General features: G+C 56.2%; 1 protein-coding gene across 1 annotated transcript; it reads left to right on the top strand.

Annotated features, from left to right (window-relative positions):
- Positions 1 to 491: 491 nt before the first annotated feature.
- SYNDIG1L (synapse differentiation inducing 1 like) lies at positions 492 to 17,590 on the top strand. The gene is made up of 4 exons (XM_055717256.1): positions 492 to 1,088; positions 12,320 to 12,776; positions 14,014 to 14,151; positions 15,876 to 17,590. Exons 2-4 carry the CDS (start codon positions 12,348 to 12,350, stop codon positions 16,032 to 16,034), a joined length of 726 nt encoding a protein of 241 aa, XP_055573231.1. The 5' UTR covers positions 492 to 1,088; positions 12,320 to 12,347; the 3' UTR covers positions 16,035 to 17,590.
- The last annotated feature ends 1,427 nt before the right edge of the window (positions 17,591 to 19,017 follow it).

The raw sequence follows: 19,017 nt of genomic DNA, 5'->3' as shown, positions 1-19,017 counted from the left end.
GTGCCTGCCAGTAGTGTGGGTGGTGGGCACGGGTGGCCATGGGTCACACCTGGGTCTGCGCAGTGCAGTAGCAGCACTGGGCATGGGTGATGGCAGGCAGCTCTCCGCCCATGCTCCAGCGGGTCTGGACCGGGTTTCATGCCCGGCTGAACCGGGCTTCAGCCGTGTGTGTATCTGCCAGCAGTTGTCCCGGTGCTCCTGATGTGGGGGCAGGCGCTGAGGGGTCACTGGGGGGGATTAGGAGCAAGCTGGGGGACAGCGCAGGGCTCGGGGAGCTGCGGGGGCAGAGGGAGCAGCACGGTCTCCCCGGGACATTGACTGGGATGGCGGGGGGGGGGCGTGCAGGAAGGGGGGGGGGGGGGCTGCGGCGTCGGCTCTGGCTGCGCTGGTGCAAATCAGGATTAACTCCGAATTAACTAAGCGGAGTGATACTCAGGTGTGCGTGAGGCAAATCAACATCCCACCCGGGTCCTTACGGAGCAGGGCAGAAAAACACCTGGCTGAGCCAGCAAAGGAGCCGCCTGCTCCGGGGGTGCAGCCTCCAGGCCGGGCTGCCTGACACACCCCCCAGCACCGGCAGGGAGGAATGTCGTTTATCCTTCCCCTTTAAACTCCGCTGGCCGGCGCGGGGTGTCCCCTGGCTGGGGCAGGGCTGTACCCTGGGCAGCGCAGCCGGAGCAGACGTTCCTGCCGCGGCGCCTGCAGCAGCAGGAGGCGAAACCGCGCCGGGAGCCGCTGGGCGGCGGGGCCCGGCTCCCATCGGCGACCCCCGGGCAGCCGGTTGGCGGTGCCGCCGCCGGCGTGCGGCAGCCAGCGCGGAGTCCCCGGGCACGGCGGTGAAGTACGGCCCTGCCGCAGCTAGAGGGCTCCGCCGCCGCCGCTCGGGGCCCGCCGCGCTGCCGCACACCCCGGCACCGGCTGGGGCTCCGCCGCGCCGCTCCCCGCCGGCCCCCGGCCCGGCCCCCCCGCCGCAGGGGCCGCCGCCCGCCCCGGACACCCCGCCGCCGGCCGTGGGCATGCCCGCCGCCGCCGCTCCGCTCCTGCCGCCGCCGCCGCAAGTTGGCGGCTGAGCCCTGCCCGGCACGCAGGTAAGGACCCGCGCACCCAGCTCGGGCGGCGGTCCGGGGGGGCGGGCGTTGGTCCCCAGGCTGCTCGCATCGGGGGGCAGCGGGTCCCCTGGGAAAGGCAGCCCGGCTCGAGCTGGCCACCCCGGGGTGGGGGGGTGGCGGTCGGAAAATGCGTGGGCGGCTGTAAAGACGGAAGGCTGCGACCTGGAGCAAGCGGGACAACGCTACCTTATTAGAGGCTGGGCGGTGGGCGAAATGTAGGGTTTTCGGCAAAAGTTTTGGAGGCCGGGTATGGTAGAGGAACTGCAATGGCACCTTGGAGCCGGCTAGCCATCGGGGGTCCCTCCCCGGCAGCCGCTGGCTGAACTTCGGGGGTTGTTTTCCTTCTGCTGCGGGGCTTCAGCAGCCGACGGGGCCACCCCGCTGCCGCCCACCCCGGCTGCGCATCCCTGGGATGCGGCGGGGCAGGGGAACAGCCCGGGGACCTCGGTCCAGAGGGCTCTTGCCCGTGAATTGTGCCAGCGAAACGACTGCCCTGAGCAGCACCGTCCCCCCGTAGCCCTGCGGACACCCTCCCGGCTTGCGTCTGCGGGAAGAGCCGCTGCTCCTTCAGGAGTTTCAAAGGGAAGCGCTTTCCATCTCTGCCCAGTGCCTGTTTATAATTCCTTCTCTGAAGCTGCTGCAGGTTTCACAAAAGCCGTGCTGCTCTCCCCGGAGCCACTCTACTGGGCTGCCTGCTTTGCTTCTGGGGAAAAAAGAACAAAAATTAAAAATTCCCTTTTCAGGAGCTCGGGATTTACCACCAGTAAAAAACCTTTTTCCCAGGAGGAAGGCAGCTTTATGTAAATGCCAGGGATAACTGGAGGAGCAGGGTCTGAGCCTGCCTGCAACGCAGAAGGAGGAAAAAAAAAAAAGCCTTGGTCTCTGGGGGATAATAACTGGTTACTTTGTAGACTGTTAGGAGAAAGAATTGCCCAAGCTAAAATGTAGTGACTGCATTTCTCCGGCAAAAGTTTCTTGTGTCGTGAAAATGGCTGGCAGAGCTAAAGCTTCGGGGAGCTGGATCTACTTCGCTTTGGCTCCCTGAACCACCATCAGAAGCAGGTAATAAACACTATTATTAAAGAATGAGTAATTTGCTGCAGCTCCGGCATGGTGAATTTGTACAGCAGATACCTGCTCTTGCGTGGTACCCAACCCCTCCCTGCCCTCAGCCCAGCCTGCAGACTTCACTGTCGCTTGCGGAGAGAACCAGGCGCTCAGCAAAAACTTGCCCATTGAAATCCCCCTGTGCCACCTGCAAGCACGGTGGAGCAAGCCCCGGCACGGCCAGTCCTGCCTGGCCCGGCAGCCTGTGGCCGAGCAGCCTGCAGGCTGTAGGCATGACCCCCCAGCACGGGCATGGTCACTTCAGGCCTTCGTGGTTCAGCTGCCACCTTCACGGCCCCTCTGCATGGGATGGGATGTGCTTACAGCTTCCCAGGAGCATCCTCAACCTCGAACGGTAGCCCAAAGCTCTGCTCTTCCTGCCCACCACGCTCCCTGCTGGGTGCCCCCAGTGCCATCCTGTCCCCGTCCCCATCAGTGTTAGACCCCAGCCACTGATACACTGTGCCCCTTCCCCAGTTCTCTCCTACCCCTTCATCACCCTCCCTCCCATTTAATATCCATGCTTGGAATTGTTTTCCAGCTCCCTTGCAAGCACGGTCTCTGAATCAAGCAGGTTTGGGCTCTTTTCTGCCTATTTTCTAAAGCCCTGTGCCCCAGCCTGGGACTGCCAGGCACCGCTTGCAGGATGCGGCTCTACTGCCGCTTTTAGGGGTAATTTCAGGCAAGGTTTTCAGCCAGTATTTCTCTGTCTGTAGAATCAGAGATGGGCAAATGACTGACTTTTCTGGCTGAAGGGCACAAAGCATTAGAGAAGGGGGAGGGGGAACAGTTCATTATAGATTTCCTCCAAATTGTCTTTCTGTTACTGCTTCTCTGTCAAGTAAAAAAGGCAGCAAATCAGCCCAAATGCTTTCCTCAGCCTGGAAGGGAAGGCGTCACTGATTCCCAGCATTTCTCAGGTGCATCACTTAAACTAGATTCCTTCTGGAGTGAAACGCTTTTAGGTATCTTTTGAAAACTAGAGCTGGTCACAGGATTTGTCCCCCTAAGCTCTTTGTTTGGAAACTCAACTGTTGGCGTGAAAAATTGGCCTGCATGTGTGCATCAGTTCAGAGGTGCAATGATTCCACATGTGGCAGCCACACCGGTGCTGCTCCTGAGCTGCATGGAGGTTTCTCTGCAAATGCTCCTGGCTTCCCAGGGCCTCCAAGGTGGCAGGGTACTGGAGTTCATCCCTGTGCTGCAGAGACACACTGTGAGGGAAGCAGCGTGAGTGGGATGTCCTCGCTCAGCCTGTGTGGGACCACCAGTGCTGCTGACCCAGAGAAAAGCCACCTCCTACAGCATGCTATGACTCCGGGCGGGTGCAAGCAGCAGCCTGAACCCTGTCCCAGGAAGGGTGATCTAACTCCAGTGGTAACGTGGGCAAGGAAAAGAAACAGACCAGGCAGAGAGAGAAAGTATCCACACAGCCAAGGCAGGAGCAGCCCAGAAGGCCCCTCAGCAAGGCATGGTTGGGACTTGACAGGGCCATGGTAAAGAAAATTTTGTAGTGTTGTTTTGTAGCATCTCTTTCCATACCATATAGAAGATACTTTAGCATCATCCTCTGCACACTCCTATCTGCTCTGGACTGCAGGGCAGACAAGAGCTGTGAGACGCCTGGGGGCAGCTGCTGCCTTTCCTCTCATCATATTCCTGAAGACAGAATAAATATCTCCTATAGCTCCCGCCAGCGGGAACTGCCCCTCCTTACATGCAGGGCGCACATCTCCACACAAAGATTCAATTTCTTTGGCAATAACAAATATGAAAGAGAGGCTCAACATTTGATTTGGATTGAACCTATTGACCTGGGTAATAATTTAACACCTTGAAGTTTGTCTGGGTCTGCAGCCACTGGCTGGAGTGGGAAGAGAGCAATCCACTTATTAGCTAGACCAAGGAGATCACCTTGCTGCTGATAAATACAGGCTGTGTTTGGAAACTTAGGGTTTGGAAAAGTAAGCTCGAAAGGTGTCATCTCCACAGCATAACTTCATTTTTAAAGAGAGAGCAGATCATTGGCAAATGAATTAAACATCTGAACTGTAGAGGAGCCCTGTGAATCCCCAGGAGAATTGGGCCACAGTAAGCAAAGTGGAAATAGCCCTGAGCTGAAAGCAGGCAGATCGTGGATAAAATAAACAGGATGGTGGGGAAAGGAGGGGTGCTGGCATGCGCTAGCCTTCAGGGTGGTTATGAATCATTTGAGTACGGATATGTTTTAAGCAGAGACAAATGAGCAGTCCTTAACAGCCGCTTTACATTGCCAGCTTCGATTGATAGGAGGGGGATTTGCAGAGATGTGAGGATAGAGTTAGGTGCCGCAGCTAAGCTGCTCTGTCAGCAAGCCACAGCTGCGAAGGGGGGGACATCTCTCTGTCCCCCCAAAGCCTGCTGCATGCTATGTCCCTGTCCCCCTCTTGGGTCTCTCACCTGGAAGAAAGCCAGGTCCTATCTGCCAGATCACTTCTGTGCTGGGTGACAGGCTGTGGCAGGGACAGCATCCCCAGGGCATGGACCCCAGGGACAGCCCTGGGGCAGGCGGGGCTGGAGAGCTGAGGGGCGCAGGGCTGGTCCTGGAGGGGAGCACAAGGCACAGGTGTGCTCCAGCACAGGGTATCGCTGCTCCCTGAGGATGATGCTCCCCCTTTGCGACGGGACCAGGCAGCCCAGAGTGGTCTGTGGGGAGGGAGCTGCGGGAAGGATGGGATACAGGGTCCTGGGGCAGCAGTAGACATGAAAGGGACTTCACAGGCAGAAGAGCCTTGAAGTGGAAATGATGGGACTGGATCAAAGGGTATGGATGAAATGGGGCAAGCCAGAAAAAGAAAGTGGACCCATCTAGGATATCCACTGTGTCCAGTTCAATACTGGGTATAAAAGGAGACAGAGAAAACCTGATGTGAAACTGAGGGCTGTAACTGTTAGCGCAGGACAATGAGACATGAGCAAAATTTCAATCCACAAGCAGGAGCTTCTGTGCATCTTCCAGCAGCAGTGAGAATGTCCTGGTAATAAACACGTTGTCTTGGTGGACCTCTGTGAGGACTCCTGTGGGATACTTGGTGTCCCTTCGGGCACCCCAGGCAGGGAGCCTGGTCTCAGCAAAGGATGGGGCTGCCTCTGTGCTGGAAGAGTTTTGCTTCCCTGAGGTCAGTGAGCTTGGCTCCCAGTAGCTCTACAGGAATGGATGTTTCTAAGTAGGAGTTTGACGTTGAGGGTAAGGTGCCAATGCCCCTCTCTCCAGACAGCAGCCCTAGGATATTTCCTTAGGGTGGTCCTGAGCTGAGGAGGAGAAGACTGAAGCCTAGACCAAATCTGAGCTCACATTTCTCCAGGCCAGTGATTTGGATGCTGCAGCAAGCAGGGAAACTCACTCTTCCCTGACCCTGGGCTGGCATTTTGTGGCTGAGATGAGCAGTCAGAGCCTGACAGCCTCCCAAGCCGCCCAAGGTGGCTGATGCCTCAAAGGGCTGGAGATGCTGAGTGACAGCCTCACAGCCTCCCCATGTGGGAGCCATCACCCTGATCTCCACTGCCTCTGAACAACCCTGCTCAGTCCCCAAACTGGAATGTGAAGAAGCCTCCAGCTAGAGTTATCAATCATATCAATTTGGTTGGCATCTTGTGCCCCTTCGAAGCCCCTCACGGGGGCTTGTTGTTGAGGGTACTGCAGGGTTGAAGGCTGCAAATCCAGCAGGAGCACCCCAAGGCTGAGAGGGATGCTCCAGCATGGCTGGTGGCACCTCCAGAACTTGTCCATCCCTGGTTCTGTCCTGGCCCACTTCCATGGCACAACGCTGCCAGCCTCTCTGCAGGCCACCCTCTCTGCTCTGCTCAGGGGGTTGCCCCATGGCCACTCCGCTGCCCTCCAGCACTGGGAAGCCCCAAGGAGCAGCCCCCCCGTGTTGCCCCCTCTCCCCCCGACCCCACAGACCCAGGAGACCCACACCCAGGACGGCCTACAGAAACTTCTGCCAGCCACCTGATTTATTTGTTTGCACCTCCAGCTAAAAAAAGGATGCTGAGAGAGTCCAAACCTGCTAATTACACACCTAGCCACCCACACAGCCATGTGGTTTATTACCATCACACTTCCACGCTCCCTCTTTCCCCCCCTCACCAGCTCGCTGTGCTCTTCCCTGCTCCCCCTTGCCTGGGGGGCGCGGAGGGGGCATCCCACCAGGACACATCTCGTGGCCGCATCCGCGCTCAGCTCCAGGCGGCCGGGGGGTGCTGAGGCGGTGTAGCCGTGCCCGAGGACGTGGAGGCGCTGGGCCCGGGGGCTTTGCCTGCAGGCACCGGCCTGGCCCCACCGTGCCGCTGGGGCGGGGGGCGGCGGCCGGGACCCCCGCGCTGCGCGGCCCCGGGGCGGTGCGGCGGCCCGAGCGGGCGGCGCTGCGTGGAGCGCCTGGGACATCTAGCGGCCACCTCTCCAAGTGCCGGGCACTGCTTGGGGGCTGGCTGCGGGGCTGGGGGGGCTCGCCCGGCGGTGGGCAACACGCCGGCAGCCTGCCACAGGCGCCCCGCCGGCCCCGGTGCCACAGCGGCAGGGCGCAGGCTGCTAGCGAGCCCCCCCCGGGGTGAGGCTGGGTGTCAGCAGCGTGTCTTTCCGGGGTTTGGGGGCGATGGAGCTCACGCTGCTCCCTTGCTGATGCTCATGGCACCTGGGGCTGGGGACAGGGCGGTGCGGGTAGCCACAGCCCTGCACAGCCCCTGGCACGGCTCCTCCGGAAGCAGCCCGGCTCTTCCTCGCTAGCCCCGGGCATGGATTTGCTGGTGCGTACCATTAGGAGCAATGCCTTAGCTCTGAGCACAGCTGGGTCGAAACAGTGCTGCAGAGAAACATTTTTATCCTGGAGAATAAAGACTCGATTTCCACCTGGAAATTGCCCAATTTGACTTGCGAACCTTGAAAAGCAGCCCATCGCATCCCAATTCTCAGAGCAATTTAGTCTCTGTTGGAGCCTGGAGCCCATTGCCGAGGCACTGGCTCTCTACCTGTCAGGAGATCAGAACAAGCACTTTATTCACTCCATTCCAGCTCTATCAAACTAGCTGCATGAAAGTTGTGAATTAGACGCTCTACGTCAAAAAAGCCTCAGCTATCTTCCCTCTAATCTATGTCCACGGGCTCTGTGTCACCCTCTCCGTTCCCTCCTGGTCCTCACCAACGCTTTCCTCTCCGGCAGCTCCACACAGTTTCTTTCTTCTCCATCCCGGTGGCCATGGCCCAGCTCTCTGCCTGGCTCAGACATTGTTTTGCTCTACTCGCCCCATGCCTCTGGCCCACCATTTCCCTTCCCACTGCTGCCCCCGCTGTGCTCCTGGGGGCTGAGAGAGGGCTTGGTCCACCCCTGCCAGGCACATTGTCCATGAGCCCTCACAGCCCTTCCTTCATCCTCATATTCCCCCTCCAAATTGCCAATTCCCTGTGGTGATTCTTGCCTTTGCTTCTCAGAGCCTTTGCAAGCTGGTTTTCTCTTGGGCAGAATTGCAAGCTTGGATGCTCAGAGGCAGAGGTACTGTGCCCTGACAGGGCTTGGACCTCTGCCTAGAAGCCCCGAAGCACCTCCTGAGAGCTTCCAGGAGGGCCTGGGCTCTGAGAAGGGTGCTAGACACATCTGCTTTTTTCTGCTCCATCAGGAGTGGACCCACCTCTGCCCTGGGGTTATGGCAGCTGTACCTGGCCATGCTGCTGCTTCCCATCAGCTGGGTCAGGAATGCCTGTTCACACTGTCCCCAGCCCTCGGACCAGCTGGGGCATGGCAGCGCAGCAGGGCACAGCTCCCTGAAGGCACTGTCCTGAAGGAGAAGGCCTTTGGCCAGGATGGGCTAACCTTCTCGCTCGGGAGTCTGGGGACGTGCAACGCAGTCACAACCTGCTAATGAGCCTGGAAAGCAAGGCAGAGTGTTTGCTTGACAGGACAATTAAATAATGATTGATTTCTGGAACAGCTACTTTATTCATCATTAACTGGGCTTATCATAGCCAGCATCTGTGCCCAGGGTCTCTCTGAGGGCTGTGCTGCTGCCAGCAGGGGTGGCCAGCAACCTCAGCACCTCTCGTGTTGCAGGAGAACACTCCAGGTGGTCCCAAGGGGACCTGGACTGCCCCAGTGAATGTGGCGTGGAGGTGAGATCCATGAAGCACAAAGCTAAATTTGCTACCTCTTTCTTTTCGTGCCTTGTTTTGGCTCCTTTTATCCAGTACTTAGCTGGAGAAGCTGGGAGTACACAATGCAGTTGTGCATTTCCCACTCTGCTGGGGACCGCTGCGCCCAGCCTGGGGAGCGTGGGGGCCCTGCCCCACCGGGAGGGTAGGGGAGTGGCCGTGCAATGGGGAAGGCAGTTCCGTAGGGAGCTAGCAGCCCTTAGTCTCCATGGTAGGGCTGCAGCAACAGCCCAGCTCAGTCAGGGCACAGGAGCCTGCCTCCTCCCAGGTGAGCCCCCCCCCCGGGCTCAGTGCACATACACTTGTACGTGCGCATCCTCCCCGTGCACCTAACAGCATCTCGCCACCATTACCTGCTGCCAGTACTGCCCAGTCTGGCCCTGTGGGGCTGATGGATGTGCATGCTATCCAGTCATGCTGGTAATGAGGATGGAGAATGACCACTCTTCACCAATTCAGTTTCTTTTACAGCTTCTTTGCTTTCACCTGCTGACTTCATTCCTCTTCACCCAGGCCTGGTTATTACCAGGTTTACTTTATTAAGTCCCTGTGTGGCTGAATTCACTGCAGGATCCAGATAATCCAAATGAGGTTTGGGAGTGATAGCAGGGCTGGTTTGGCTCTGTCCTTCCCTGCGCCTGTGCACACGGTGCTGGTCCTGACCCTCCCTGCCATTCCCTCTCTTACATCGTCTCTAGAGGTTTGATAGCCCTCATCTCCACCTGCAAACCCAGACTGTTTGCTGTACACAAGCACGCGTGCTGGGGCACACAGGCACCGTCTCTATGCGATGCTGGGATCTTGGTGACTAAGGAGTGGGAAGCATCTCTGACCCCTCCAGCATGGGGACTCTTCACAACAGCAATCAGAGGAGGAAGTTTCAGCCTGGCTGCTTTCCAGCGGGGCCGAGCATGCATGCTGCTGTAGCATGCTGTGACGCTGACCCTTGGCATCCCCTCCCCACTGCTGACAAATGCCAGGACTGGATGCTAGGGCTGCAGTCGGGGGTCTCTTTGCCTATTTAGGAGAAGCGCAGTGAGATTCCTCCTGCACTTTTCCCCTGCAGCCCTGTTAGTGCCCCATCCTGCTCCCAGGGAGAGTATTGTCCCTGACTCCTGCGAGCGAAAGACAGCAAGAAAAAGAGAGTTTAGTACAGATAAATCTTTTATAATCCCAGAGGGTGCAAGACTAGCATGGACTGAAATCTTCTAGCTGTAGCCCTGCCCTGTCCATGCTTTGTGCGGTGCAGCAGCCCCCTTAGAGCCTTGCTCTAGGGACAGCCCCAGGGCAGTTTGAAGGACCAGAGAGGTTTGGACTTTCCCTGCTCCCTTGGGGCAAAGACTTCAGCCCTGCCCAAACCAAATTCACAGACTTCCCCGAGCTCCAGCAGCGTTTTCCTACTGTTTCTTTTCCTACCCATAGTTCTTCTTCCAAGGTATGTTCACCCTGGGATATTTGCTACCTGCAAACCCTCCCTGTCTCTTCCCCCCAGCTCCAGGCCAGCCCAGCTCCCTCCCAACAGCCAGCCCCTTCAGGATGCCCACAGTCAGCCGGGTCCGTGTCCAGCAGCAGTCTAGCTGCACAGATGCACTCTCTCAGTCTGTGATACCTGGCACCTCCCAGGCTGCCTTTCAGGTTTCCAGTTCCTCGTGGCTCCTTTCCCTTCTTCCCTCCTGCCATGCTCTGAGTGTTTCCCAGCGTTTGCTGCTGTGAACGTACGGCTCTGCCGCACAGCTCTGCCCCTCCACTAACCCCTGCTGAAGACCTGAAGTGAGCAGAGCAGCAACCCCCGCACAGACAGCGCCCGCTGCCCGGCACGGCAGCCTGCCCGCAGCCCATCTGTGGCATTTCTCAGTGTGTTTGGAGCCAGCTCCCTCCAGCAGCTCCCAGCAAGATCCCATCCCTCCCTACCCTAGGCTGCTGCCAGAAACATTTCTTGAGATGAGGGGTGAATGACCTACCAAAACCGTCAGCTTTCTCTTGCTAGAGCTGGGCTTCTGCTCCTGCTTGGGCTGCTGCTCTCAAATGACACTCAGTAAGTGGTGTCTTCTTACTGTTTCATTAAAACCCAAGATATTTTATTGAGAATCTAATTTGCGTGTGGAGGTAAGCAAAGAGGAGGTTTGTGCTTTCCTTGCCTGAAAACTGGGATGAAGCTTTGAGCTTCTCTGGGTCTGTGCAGGAAATAAAACCGTCTGTGCTGCAAATATGCATCTCCCTTAAATATTTTGAAAATACTTCATGGCCATCTGCTGCATGAGCCATTACAGGTTTTATTAGTAAGGTGGGAGACTGCAGAAAGCAGAGAATGGTTTTGGGGAGGGAGAAGTGGAGGGCATTCACCAAAATGTGCAGAATTTTAGCAGCATGAGAATGCTTTTGGATGGCTCCATTTTCCTGAGCAGCTTTTCAAAATGTGACAACCATTGCCAGTACAAAGCCCATCGAAAGGGCCATTTAAAACTGGGTATGGCGCTCAGACCTGTGTGGTACGGCAGAGTTTGGCCAAGGGTATGGGACCACTTGGGCTTTTCACTCTCTGTAGTCTTCAGCTTCAAATTCTTTGTTTATATTTCCTGCTTGAGGACAGATTTAAAGCCATGGTGATGTGCTTTCTATCAGAAAGCCTAGTGCACCTCCGGGAACCCTATAGCAGGTGGAAGCATGTCTGCTACACAGCATCCTGCAGAGGAGGCAGTGACAGAAGCCTCTAAGGAGGGCAGGAACATTTGGGGTTGCAAGGCAATAAGGTGGTACAGTCTGGGAGCTCGGAATGTGCTAGAGAGCGGCTGTAAAACACAGAGCTCTGGTACTGAAGAGCGTAGTAATTGTTTCTCTCTCCTGGGGAATGCTGATATTTCACCACACATTTTCTTTGTGCCAAGGTGTGTTGGGAAGCCAAAATAGCAAATGTTCCTCTGAAGAAAAGGGGATGAAATATTTCATCTCAGGAATTTTAATGCCAAAAAAAAAAAAAAAAAAAAAAAAAAGCAGCACGAGGTTTCAGCAGTCTGAAATGGAGGAAGGGAGAAGGGGCTTGAATTTCCCTGAGGAAGAAACCCATGTTGACATTTGGAGCTGAGGATCCCATTTGAACTCAGCATTTTCTGAAGCTGGTGGCCCAGGGCCAGGGCTTCACGGCCGCCGCTGTACCCAGGGGTGAAGCTGGTTTAAACAGGGCTCTGATGTGATGGGTCATTTACTTAAACTGTCAAACCCCACGGGGTTTCCACTTTAACCTCCACATCCCTCCATGTTGCTCCACACGGCTGGCTGAGCATCCAGCCCTCCCCACCCCAGTCTAAACACCACCTCCAGGTCCTCACAGCAGCCTCCTGCCTTCCCTCGATGGCTTGCTGCTCTCGCCCCAGCTCAGCCTTGGAAGAATCCTAGAAAACCTCCCGGGTACCTGAAAGCCAGTTAGGTGCACATGTAGCGCCTGGAGGGCTGTAATTTCACCGTGTGACCCTCTGCTTTGGGAAGTCAGGGAGGACCCTCCAGTGGCTGTCAGCCTCTGATCTACTTCTGTGCTGTCTGTTAGGCTTTGTCGCAACACGCGTTATGAACCAGCAGAAAAGATGCAGTAGGTCCTTTCCTGTCAGGCTGCACATGGCCGTCTCAAGATGCATTATAGATACAGTAAATCCTCATCTTAATCCAGCCTGAATCAGATGATCTTGTTGCAGGGCTGCATCCTTATCTTACTACCAGCTGGGGAGAGATGAAGAGATGCTCAGTTTGCCGAGATAGCGTTCAAGCTGTGGAGAGGTGGGGAGGGCTCTTTTTTCCTCCAGCATTGCCACATCTTTCTGTTCCCACTAGCCTCATCTTGACATCAGCTCTGCATGGGCGAGAGGCTTTTCTGCTCCCTTGCCTTGCTGAAATAACAGCCTCCTCCCTCCCACTCTATCTGCTCCCACAGGATCGCTCCCCCCTCCGCTGCCAGCAGCATGGAGAGCGTGCGTGAGCTCCAAAACCCGCTCTTGGCCAAGGCCAACGGGCACCTTCGCAGCAGCTATTCTTACCACCAGCATCAAAGCCAGGACTACCCCAGTCATCACTGCCAAGGGAAACTGTATTCCTACATCTTCCAAAACACTGGTGGTGCCAGGACTCACCAGCTGCTGGATGCCAGTTCCCTGCAGCTGGCTGTTGAAGCCTTGTATGGCCCCAGTTTTATCCTCATGAAGGATGAGGCTGCTCTCAAGGCCAAAGACAGCAAGATGGAAAGCTGCGAGACCACTTTTACGGAAAGCAAAGAGGCTCCATCTGAAGGTCCCGACGGGCAGGAGGCACAAGGGTCCTGCCTGGTAGAAAGCGACATCCGCATCCAAACTGTGTCCTACGAGGTGGAGGAAGAGGAGCTCCAGGAGTACGAGGTGAGCTTTGCCAGGTGGGATGGCACCAGACTCCTCCTCTGGCCATTGGCGCGAATTCTTGTTCGTTTATTCTCCCTTCTTTCCCCAGATCTTCCCCCCACAAACCCTACCATGTCCTACCTCACCAGCATCTCCCTGTGCACCCAGTATTTCTTCTTCCTCCTTGTCACTTCTGTTCCCTTTTCCTCACTGCAGACCTCAGAAGGAGGTCAGCTTCCCCGAGGGCAGCCTGGCTACACGCCTGCTGGGAGTGAAGGGGAGGTGGGGCCATCTCTGCAGGACCCCTGGGGTATGGGGACCCTTTGACAAGGGCAGCCTGCTGCCGCGGTGGCACTCGAGCTAAGGGGAAATAGCAATCCTTGCATAACAGCAAAATTCACATGCCTGATGGCAGCAGCTGAGAGAAAGCTTTATATATACAGGATGAATCCTGCGAAGGAGGAATGAGAGCTGACAAAGCAGCCTCACGCTGTGCTCTGTGCCCCACCACAGCTGGAACAGCGGTGCAGAGGCTGGGAACATCACCCAGCACCTTGAGAAGTGGGAGCAGGTCCCAGGAGCCCGCTGGAGCTGATGTCTGATGACCCAGCACGGCTCTGCTGCATTCGGTGCCGCCGGTGTGACCTTCTCAGATGGCAGCAGGGGTGTCCTCACCTCTGTGTGCCTTCCCTACCGAGACACATCCCTTCCAGGCTGCCCTGCGGCTGGCCGAGCGGTGCCGCAAGGCAGGAGGGCTGACCACAGCCGCTCTGAGCAATGCGCTCGCTAAGGGGATGGGACACCTTGCCCCTGTGATGGAGCCTCCAATTCAACCGCTTTCCCTCACTTGCTAAATTAGTTTAGCAGGATATCGATCTCCTAGTCCCTAATGGGGATAAGGCACTTTGTTTAAGTTTGTTTAAGCTGACAAACAGCCAGTTCTGCCAAAGCTGAAGATATGTCAGTTTAAGACTATCTATCTCCCAGGGAAATCCCAGACCCCCAGCAAGTGAGCTCAGCATTTGCTCTGGCAGGGAGCCGAGAATCCACTCTGCTCCTGAATTTGCTGACCTACATTTTTCTTATCAAACTGGGCTGAGGAGGCGAAAATATTTTTGAAACTCACTCCTTGAATTTGCAGGTGGGAAATGTATGAGAATATATGAGGGGGCCAGGAGCTGGGAGGAGAGGGGCTGAGACGCGGCCTGCAGGGCAGCACGGGGAGGCGGGCATGTGCTGAATCCATCTGGTTTTGCAGAGCGACTCCTCCAGTGACAGCGACAGTGAGGACCATTTCCTGATGCTTCCCCCCCGGGACCACCTGGGCTTGGCCCTTTTCTCCATGCTGTGCTGCTTCTGGCCCCTGGGGATTGCTGCCTTCTACTTCTCCCAAGGGGTAAGAGATCCCTTTGCTTGCCTGCGTGCACTGAGTGCTGGAGCAAGAGCCCCGCAAGCCACAGCAGCCCTGGAGGGGACGGGACACCTTTCTGGCTCTAGGGCTCATCGCTGTGCCATGTCCAGATCCCTGAGAGCTAAGGCAAAGAGACCTCCTGGCTCCTGGATGTCTCCGCAACTGCTGTGGGGTTGCAAGCCCTCCAGTTCTTGCGTGGGTTGCTGGAGGTCAGGCTTTTCCTTTGGATCTTTCGGGTGTTATTTAGGGAACTGGGACTCCCCTTGGCCCCCTGTCCAGGTTCTCACCCTCCAGCCAGGCTTGGAAAAATGCCATTTTCCCACCTGCCCTCCCAATTCGCCAGTAGTGCAGAGGTCCTGCACCATGACCCAGCCGCTCATGCCCTGGGAGTCAGGCTGCTCTGGAGACCGGACACAAAGAGGAGCCTGGTGGCCGCATCGCACTGCAGCTCCTCTCTTGGCACTTGTTTCTGACGTGTGTTGGCTAAGCTGTGTGAGTCAATGCCAGGCTGGCAGAGGCTGGAGAGGGCGATGACCTTCGGGTTGCACCTCCTCAGAGGAGCTGCTGCCTTCTTGAGGGCTTAGTGCAGAGCCTGGGCTCACTTACATTACTGTTGACCCAGAATAATTCATGCAGAGCCAGGGGATTTACTCTAAGTTTGCATAGATGCTGCTGTACCAAGAATAGATGGGGGGGAGGCATTAAGAAGTTGAATCAAGAGGATAGAAACAGAAATGGAAAAGTATATAACATGAGTACCTGGCACAGAGGCGGTGAGAAGCAGGGAAAGCTTTAAATGATTAAGACCCCAAGGAGTGACTGATTTTGCATTTTTCCACGTGGTGCAGGGTAGCACAGTGCACTTTCCACGTGATGATGTACTCGGTGCAATTTATATTTAGTTCCATTTGCTATAACTACCACCCGCTGAGGCAAGGACCATTTCTTTATTCCATGTCTGTGCACAGTGAGTGTCCTGATCTCCACATGGCAACTCGAACACAAATAGTAGGTAATACCAAGAGTAGCTCTGAGTGTGCTCTGAGCACTCAGGGAAGCTGGAAGATGCCAGCTCAAAGAGTCCACACCCACGTCTGTCTCCGTCGCTGACTCCATCAGCCCTTCTACGGCAAATAGGCTTCAACTGAAAACCTCAGGCAAGCAAGATCAAGTGGCAGCACAGCCGGACCAACAGGCCACGCTGCCTGGAGTCAGCTCCCTGAGACTAGGGTACTCGCTATACGTCTGTATAGGGTATACGGGTATCTAGTCGGTACCACACAGCCACCACCCCATGCACCGGCCATTTGCCTGGTCTTAGGAGGGTCCAGCCACCCGCTCACCACTCTGGCTGAGCACCCAGATGGCTGGGGCTTTCAGACAAATAGCCAAAGCCCGCGCTTCCCTTGGAGGCAAAATCCACAGGGAGATGTGTGTAGGTGGCACTGCTGTGTGAAGCCCTCCCAGACTGATGGGTGGTGCTTGGAGGCATGGTTTCGTGGTGGTGGACTTGGCAGTCCTGGGTCAACGGTTGGACTTGATGATCTTAAAGTCCTTTTCCAGCCTAAATGACTTTATGATTCTGTGTCTTGCTGTCTGTCCTCAGCCTTCATGGGAAGGGGGACTGACTCAGCAGTGAAATGACTGCAAGCAGGCTAAAAAGCCAGGTCGGTACAGCTGTGAGCAATGAGCGTTTCTTCTCCTTCCAGACTAGCAAGGCTGTCTCCAAAGGAGATTTCCACCTGGCCAGTTCAGCTTCGCGCCGAGCTCTCTTCCTCGCTGCGCTCTCCATAACCATCGGCACAGGAGTGTACGTTGGGGTGGTGGTAGCACTGATCGCTTATCTCTCCAAAGGGGGCCACGTATAGCTGCCACCTGCACGTCAGCGCCGTCCCTGGACACCAGCCCTCCTGGGATCGAGCTTTCCGGCGGAGCACAGGGCACCAGCACCTGCAAGGGTTGCTTGCACAGCAGGACCCCGGCCCGATGCCCCGCACAGGGTCTCTCCCCTTTCAGGCAAACAGCAGACCCCCATTCTCTGCGAGGCTGTGGGGTGCCACCATCTGACAACAGGGAATTGGGCACTGGCCTGGCTGCTGGGACCAGGAGGAGCACATTTGCCTGGTAGGAGACTTCCAGGAGAGACGCTGCGTACTGCTGCTGGGCTGGTGCCACCACTCCTGATCCAGGGCCATGGCTTCCCCTCCCAGCCCTGCAGCTGGGAGATCCACCGCCGGTGCCCAGGCTTGGCTCACAAACGGGGCACACAGGGAGGAGAGGGGATATGGTGCCAGGGAATGACAGCTCTTTCTTCTGGGAAGCTGCATTCCTGGTGGGGTCTCCAGTCTCCCACGATGGGGAAAACATTCTCATTTCAGTGCCACAGGGCGGCAGCTGGCCCCTCAACCGCAGCGAAGCAGGAGGACACAGCATGAACATAACCAATAGGGCATGCTTTCCGCATCCCTCTGCAGACAGACCCCTGATCCTACTTGCTGGCCCATCCCAGATCAAAAACAAGAAGAAAGCCAGGCTGGTGGTTGTACTCCATCACTCCCATTGTTGGAACAAGCTGGCAAAGACAGCAAGGTTTTCTCTTCGTTAATAATGACTGTCATGATAATTGCGAGTTGAAGCCCCCATAAGGTTTGTGTCCCACAGTGCTGGGCCCTGAAAAGGCTTGTAATGGCAATTTCTACCCAAGAAGTGACCTGGGAGGGTGGGGGCCTGAAGGACTCCACTCTTGGCACTAGGTCAGGACCCTGCACACAGAGAGGGGTGGAAGGAAAAGGCCAATCTGACACACGGAGCCTGGGGTGGGAGTGCTCTTTGTACGGGGGTGAGATCCAGAGAGGGGGAAGACTTGGAGAGAGCCTAGGACACAGGGAGTAACCCAACACATTTCTTCCCGTGCCTTGGAGAGGGTTATGTCTATCCATCCAAAAGCCTCTGCTGACGAGGAAATCCCATGCATCCCCACATACATCTTACTTTTGCTAATTTGTATATTGTCAGCAACACAGGTCCTTCAGAGGGGGGGGTGAAGGCAATGACTGCCCCAAAGCAGCCCCTGCTCCCCAGCATCCACCTCGACTCTCCCTCATCCTGGCCACGGCTCCCACGCTGCCTCCTTCCCCCATGTGCAGGGGGCTGCAGGCAGACTCTGGATTCCCATTGCCCCCTTCCCAGGGTTTCTGGGCGGGCTGCAGCAGGCTCTGCAAGAGACAGTAGCATGTTCTTCCAGCTGGGTGCCATTCAAATGTACATTTCATCCTAAAGAAGCATGTTAATGTCTGCGATTGCTGTTGTACTTGAGCCATAAAAAGAGAGAAGCACATCAGAGACCTGTTCAGAAGCCGGTCTGAAAGTTCCCATCGTGTTTTCTAACATGGAAGAGCTAATAAAAAAAAGCAGGAGGAAAGACTCCGTTTGTAAGGATGTGGAGCTGGGTAGCGGAGAGGTGAGCTTTGCAGGAGTGCTGAGCTCGCTTAAACCTGGAGGTGTTTATGCAGCTCCTGAAGGAAGTTATAATCCAGCTGGTGCCTGGGCAACAAGAGGGAGATGTACTGCGATGTAGAACAGAGCCAGCAGCTAGCACTGGGAGCGGGATGGTGATGTAGGCTTTTTGCCATGTGTGGATGGACAAGAATTAGCGGGGGAGAGAGAGACTGGAGCACTGAGTATGTTCAGGCTGCTCTCTGTGTAGTGGAAGCACAAAATAAAAGGCGCTCGAGGAGGGGCAGAAGAATACGAACATCAGGAGGGAATAAGCAGGTTTTGCTTCTGATGCTGGACAGAGAGAGATGGAATTTGCAGGGAAGGGCTGGGGTGTCCAGAAGAGATAAGGTGGCTTAGAGAGGAGAGGTGGGGGGCACCCTCACCCAGCAGCCGAGGCACGGGTTTCATTCCCCTCTCCTGCATGTGCTCAGCCTTCCTGGCCCTCCAAATAACCCCCAGGACAGGAGCGCTCTTTCAGGAGAGGGGATGTCTGTGTGTCCCCATGCAGCAGGGGCAACCAGACCCACCCCCACGCCCCAGCTCAGTGCCATCCCAGCTACAGCCCTCCCCATCTCTCCCCATCAAGCACCCCCAGCCAGGGGCAGGGCTGGGGGTCTTCCTGCCGATTCTGGTCCAGACAAAACCGGCAGGGCTGCTGGACCACAATCAGCAATAAGAAACTGTGTTTGCCTCTGAATCTGTAATTCTGCTGGCTGGTTCCCTCCAGGGGCTGCCGTAGGTGGGGGGCCAGCAGCCCCCAGCCCATTCTCCGTGGGCACCCCATCCCCCTGCACACCAACTCACCTCTTTTTTTTTAATTGGAGACACATAGGGGAGGACTGGGCTAAAGGGCCAACAGAATTAAAGTGTTCTCCGCTAATAGCCTGAATCTCTGATGATCTTGTCAAAGGGGGGGAGAAGGGGCTGTGCCAGCGCATCCCTAAGGGGGGCATTATGCAAATGGGGAAATTAGTTGGAAACAGCCTGAAGGGAAACATGTGGAAATTGAAATCCGAGGACCAGCATGGAGACTGCTGCTGAATAACTTATTATAGACTCACAGCATCTGCTGCAGCCGCCCGAGCAGAAGGGAAGGAAGCAAAAAGGCAACAAGGCACTGCAGTCGGGGAAAATGCAAGCTCCAGAAATTTGATTGAGCTTAACAAAAATAACGTTAAACTAAACCCTGCTAGTGGGAAGAGCTAACCCTTCACCCCCTCCCTCCTGTCCTACCAGAGGAGGGTTGTCTGTCCTACCCAGGACCCTCAGCTCCACAGCAGAGCTCTGTAATGGTCCTGATCCCACAGGGGATACCCAGAAAGAGGAGTAGCCTCAAGTTCTGGCCTGGCAACA

Source organism: Falco cherrug, chromosome 7 (genome assembly GCF_023634085.1).
Source record: "Falco cherrug isolate bFalChe1 chromosome 7, bFalChe1.pri, whole genome shotgun sequence".
NCBI classification, from domain to species: domain Eukaryota; kingdom Metazoa; phylum Chordata; class Aves; order Falconiformes; family Falconidae; genus Falco; species Falco cherrug.
The sequence above is the reverse complement of the archived record's forward strand: the minus strand, read 5'-3'. Positions and strand labels throughout refer to the sequence as shown.

Coding starts and splice junctions, on each gene's coding strand:
- SYNDIG1L (XM_055717256.1), top strand. CDS start 12,348: ATGGAGAGCGTGCGTGAGCTCCAAAACCCGCTCTTGGCCAAGGCCAAC. Junction 12,777..14,013: donor AGGAGCTCCAGGAGTACGAG/GTGAGCTTTGCC, acceptor CTGGTTTTGCAG/AGCGACTCCTCCAGTGACAG. Junction 14,152..15,875: donor CCTTCTACTTCTCCCAAGGG/GTAAGAGATCCC, acceptor TTCTCCTTCCAG/ACTAGCAAGGCTGTCTCCAA.